This window comes from Plasmodium reichenowi, chromosome 11 (genome assembly GCF_001601855.1).
Source record: "Plasmodium reichenowi strain SY57 chromosome 11, whole genome shotgun sequence".
Lineage (NCBI taxonomy): Eukaryota > Apicomplexa > Aconoidasida > Haemosporida > Plasmodiidae > Plasmodium > Plasmodium reichenowi.
In genome coordinates this window covers 1530606-1536929 of record NC_033656.1, presented here as the reverse complement: position 1 = coordinate 1536929, position 6324 = coordinate 1530606, and the positions used below count along the sequence as shown (strand labels likewise).

Below are 6324 nucleotides of genomic sequence, written 5' to 3'. Positions count from 1 at the left end.
TTTTTTTTTTTTTTTTTTTTTTTTTTTTTTTTTTTTTTTTGTTATTTGTTAAATATAAATAATCAAGCAAATTTATTATTACACATTAAATATGTGTAATATAATAAATAAAAGTTTGATACACATTTGTGTTATTTGATTTATTTTTTTTTATTTTATAACTTCAAAAAAAAAAAAAAAAAAAAAATCAATAAAATAAGGTTAGTTCAAAATAATTATAGACAATCTTTTCAAATAAGAACATTAATTAAAATTTTATATTAAACCAAAAAAAAAAAAAAAAAATAAATAAATAAAATAAAATATATTGATAATATAATAAATTAATAATAAAACATATAAATATTAAAAAACATATAAAATAAAATGTAATTACATTTTTATATTATTTTGTACGCTTGTATCGATTTCTTACAATTTATCTATTTAGCAACATTTGAACATGTTTAGTTCAATTAATGGTATTCTTGAATCAAGATTGGTATCTAAAAAGTGGTTTAATAAAATATCATTTTCCTGAAAAAAGAATGAAAAATTAATATATATATATGTGAGTGTTTATACGAATTCATTATATAAGTCATCATATTATTTTACATTATTCATAAGATTAATATCCGGTTCGGGTATATTCGTTTGAGTAACATGAAAGTCTTCTGGAATTATAAGCTAACAATATAAAAAAATAAAATAAATAAATAAATAATAACAAATAAATACAATACATATATATATATATTTATATTTATACATTTATATGTTATATTATATTACCACATCAGTCAAATCAAAATCATACTGCTCTTCTAACACCTCTTCCTTTGTAGGTTTATATACACTATATATATTACTGATATTACTATAATTTCCTCTAATATATATGGATTTTTTTTTCTTCCCTTTTTGTGGACACATATGATTTTGCTTATATTTCTGAATATATCTATCATATATTGTATTTTTTATATGATTGGATACTTTGTTTTTCTCTCTTTTATAACTTGAAACAAATTCATTTCGGTTATTTGCATGGTTATATGTTTTCCTTTTCATTTCATTTTTATCTAAAAAATATTTTTATATATCCAAATAAAGTTCATATATTTATAAGCATATTATATATGAAATATTATATATATATTATATATATATATATATATATTTATATTTATATATATTTATAATTTTATTTATTTATTTAAATTTTTTTTTTTTTTTTTTTTTTTTTTTTACGTGATTTCCTAAGGCCTATTATGTCATTCTTGTAGTTAATATTTTTCCTATCCGTATTAATAGTACCACTACATACACTCAAATTACTGAATCGAAATTTATTCTTTGCGTTAGTTCTATTAATATTTTTCGTATTTTTCTGCACATTTTTTATTTTGTTTCTTTCATTTTTTACAATATTTCCTACACTTATAATTGGTTTATCTTCAATATTGCTATTTTTTCTTTTCCCAAGATTTAAATGTTCATTAAAGGTGTTTACATTACTATTATTATTTTGATATTGCCTCTTAATATCATCATTTTCATTGTAATAACTGTTTGTACTTGTAATATATTGGGATGTTAAATAATTGTTTCCTGCATCCCATGTTTTTCTTTTCTTCCTATTATGTATACTAGTGGATGACAGCAAAAACTTATCTCCTACCTTAAAATAAATAAATATAAATAAATAAATAAATAAATAAATAAATATATGTATATATATATATATATACATTTTCATATATACATGTTTGCATTTTTTTCCCTTTTCATTACTGTAATGGTGTGGCGATGCTTTCTTGTCTGAACATATATAAAAGAACCTATTCGATCTGTAACATTAAAAGACTTCTTTTTTAATATATTCAATGGATAAATTTTTTTTTTTTCTTCTATTTCATTTTTTGTAAAAGTAGGGTGATACATATTTTTTTTTTTAGAGTCTTTCACATGTGCTATTTTTAAACAGTAAAGTATGTACTTTTTTTTCATATATTTTTTAAATGCTCTTTGTATTTTAATAATACACTTTAATAAATATTTATAATCATATTTAGTTATATACATAATCCAATTTTTTCTTATAATATTAGCTGCTTTAACTCTTTGTTTAAAATACTTTTGAAATAAATAATAATCTTGTATAAATAAAATTTGCTTCTTCATGTATAAAAATTTTTTTCTTAAAATATATGTTCGATAATTTTTTTGTATAATTAATGTACTACTTTTTAATTTTAAGAAAAAAATTCTTTGTTTATATACATTGAAATAAAAGAACAGTATTTTTTCTATACATTCTAATTTTTTTTTAAATAAATATTTATTGTATAAATCCAATCCTTCTTCCATCAAAAGTTTTGCTCTTCTCTTTTTAAATAATATTTTAAATCTACATCCAAATAAAACAAAATTTAATAATCTCCTTTTTCTTATATGTAGCCAATATTTATAAACACATTGAATGAAGGTATTTTTCTTCTTCTCATTTTTATTTAATATTTCATTAATAATAGATAATACACCAAAACGAAAAAATATTTTTGTCTTACCAAAGGTATATTCATTTGAATTTATTTCTAAAAACATTAAAACGATTTTACAAAACATTTTAGGAGTTAAATATCTTTTCATATCTTCTTGTAATATACCACTATATCGTATCCATATGTCATCATATAAAACTCTACAAGGATAACCATTCTTCATCAAATTTAAAATATCTACCATACCACTCATAACTAGTTGACTTAACACTAAATTCTTATTAAATAATTTTGCTTGCTTTTCTTGATTTGGTTTTATACATCTTATAAATTTTGATGAAGTCTTACTTAATTTATTCGATAAAACTTCCAACTGTTTTTTAAAGGACGAAAATATTGTTTTCACCTTATTCTTATACAAATTATTATTAGTACTATTATTATAACAGGAAATCGTATTTTTGGACTCCTTTTCATGATGAGATATCATCTCCTTTACCGATAGTTTTCTTTTGTTATTTTTTTTGCTCTTATCATTATAATTTTGTTTGTTCGCATCATCATATTGTTTGTTCGTAACATCACATTGTTTGTTCAAATCATCACATTGTTTGGTCCTATCACATTTTTTTTTTTCATGATTCTCTTTTAAAACCCTTGAGGTTTCCCCCTTAATATCTTCACACTTCCAATTTCGGAATCTTTTCCTTTTCAACAAATTTTCACTTATAAAATAATTACAACTTGATAAAAACATTTCTATATCATTAGTCAGTATGTCAACATTCTTGTTGAAAAAATCTCTAGAATCATATAATACATCACCTGCATAATGAGATATAATAAAAGACTTATTTGCTACCTTATAATTTCTAATAATATTTTTATACTTTGCCGAATTTATTATATTTTTATTGAGTTTCTCATAGAATATATCTTTATTATCATCTTCATTAGATTTATTAGATACAAATAATAAGGATAAATCTTCCAATATGGTATATATACTTATATCTTTTGTATCTCCTATAAGACTAATAACATTACTATTGTCATTATAAGAAATCTTTTCTATTCTTAAATTTTCTTCATAATGTATCTTTTCTTCATTATGAATTATTTGTTTTAAAAAAAACGCATGTAATATTTCATTAGCATAATTTATACATAATTGTTCAAATCCATTCATACCTTCATTACTAAAATTTTCAAAACCATATATATCTAAGATTCCTATAAAATTTATTTTCTTATTGATTATTATATTTTCATCAGTATCATCACTCTCATATTCATTTTGTATATTTACATTCTTTGTTTTCCTCCTAAAGGTCTTTCGCTTTTTATTCTTTTTTTCATCCATATCTATAAATGATTCATCTTCTTTGATCACTTTTTCATTCTCAAAAAATGTATCCTTCTCAGACCATTCTGAATAGATATTATTATCACTATCATTCAATGAATCATTTACACATAAAATTATATATTCAAATAAGAGCTGATATAAAATTTTGGATATAACATCTCGATTATAAATCGCTTGTTGGTATGTATAACTTTTTTGTGTTTCTCTAACCCTTTTTATTGTTAATATTTCGATGATTTTATTGATATTTGAATTATCACTTTTTATATATAATAGTTGGCTTAGTTTTTTACAAATCTCGATATTTTGAATTTTAATAGGTTCTTGATCATTATTACTTTCTACAAAATTTATATTACCTAAAAGAAGTATACATATTAATGTTTTATATATTTCTTCTTGTTCATTTGGAAGAACACCTATACTATTAAAACATTTTATGATGAAATCTAAGCTGTATAAATTTTTCCACTGTATACAATCAAATGGTTTCTCTGGTGCATCCTTCTTATTATACTTTTGATACATATTTATATCACCATCCTTATATTTGTTCTTTTTATATTTAGAGTTTATATTATTACCATCTTCTATAATATCATTTTTTTTTTTATTTTTTTTTGTATTTTCATATGATTTTTCATTTTGCCTTTTTAATATATAATTATCATCCTTTTCATAATTTCTTTTTAATCTTTCTTTTTTATTATCATTAATATTATTTGTATTTTCATTATCATCATTTTTATTATATATATTATCATCATAAGTATTATAATATGTGTATTTATTTTTTATTTTTTTATCTGCTTCAATTAAATAGTTATATTCATACCATGGTAATAAATCAAATTCTTTTGATAATTTTTCATTCTGACATAGGGAATAAAAAATATGATAATTTCCTTCTCCTTTTGGAACATCAACAACTCTCGATTTGGCTAGTAAATATGTTTCAATGGAAGCAGAACATAATATACCTTTTTCATTATAATTTAATTTCATTAGTTTACCAAATCTACTACTATTATCATTTTTTATAGTCTTTGCATTACCGAAACATTCTAATAGAGGATTACTATTTTGTATTTTTTCTTCATACGTGGAGGACGAATAAGTATTTATAATATTTGTATAATCATCTGACTTTAAATTTATATTTGAAATATTTTTTTTTGAATTATTTTTCTTTTTTTTTTTTTTATCTATATTATTTTTTATGTTATCGTTATTATCACTATAACTATGTTTATCATAATCATAATTTTTTTTTGCTTTTTTGATAGTATCATTTTCTTCTTGAGGACTATTATTATCGCTTGTTGTATATCCACATCTTTTATAATTATATAGTAAAGTGTCATCCATATATTTCAGATTATTATCTACATATTTCATATTATCAATTTCTATTTTATCACATTCATTTGGAATCATTTTCTTTTTCTTTTTCTTATAACCTTTTTGAAAATAACTCAAATAAGTTAAATACTTTAGAACCTGTTTTGATGATTCTGTTTTCCCAGCTCCACTTTCTCCACTTATAATTATAGATTGACTTATCTTATCTTCAAGTAAACAATTATATGCATCATTGGCTATTGAAAATGGATGAGGGATAGCAAATAAGTCATTTCTATCTTTTATTCTTTTCATATAACTTTCATCATATATATCAAAATTTTCATATGGATTTACTGATAATAAGATATAACCGATATATGTATAAATACAATTTCGGTTTTCTTTATTTATATATGCTTTATTATATCTTTGATAAATATTTTCTAACAAATTTGGTGAATTCAAATATATTAATTGTGTGTTATCACTACAACCAAAATTTGTATCTATAGGTAATAAATATTTTACATTTTCTATTATATTATAATTAAAGTCATCTTTAGATGTGTTATAATTATCATCTATAAATATATATATTTCTACTTCATTTTTAGAAACAAATCTTTTCACGCTCCCTTTAAAAAAACAAAAAGAACTATTTCTATGTTTATAATATTCATAAATCTCTCGATATAATAAACTGTTTTTCTTTTTAATAGAATTTATATGTACCCAAACGAAAGAATTCTCATATATGTAATTTATATCTCTTGATTCTAAGGACTTTTGTTTATACATATTTAAAGGCCAGTGATCATATCATGCTATATGTAATATATACATATATATATATATATATATATATATATATATATATATATTATATTGGACTAAAATAAGAAGAATTCACAATAAAAAGAGATATATATCCTAAAACATATATATACATATATATTTAATATGTCTATAAATATTTTAATAATAAAATGAAAATATAAATATGTATATCTTTAATTTTACATTATTAATATTATATTTCCTTTTCTTTTTTTTTTTTTACAAACATTAGTATTAATAAAAGTTCGCATAATCTTTATATATATTTATATATATCTATTTTAATCC

General features: G+C 20.3%; 1 protein-coding gene across 1 annotated transcript; it reads right to left on the bottom strand.

Moving 5' to 3' along the window:
- Positions 1-426: 426 nt before the first annotated feature.
- On the bottom strand, positions 427-5997 carry PRSY57_1138900 (myosin F, putative; the record flags this gene model as incomplete). Its single annotated transcript, XM_012908348.2, has 5 exons — positions 427-516; positions 598-669; positions 775-1064; positions 1234-1663; positions 1777-5997. The coding sequence occupies 5 exons, from the start codon at positions 5995-5997 to the stop codon at positions 427-429; spliced, it is 5103 nt and encodes a 1700-aa protein (XP_012763802.2).
- Positions 5998-6324: the final 327 nt, after the last annotated feature.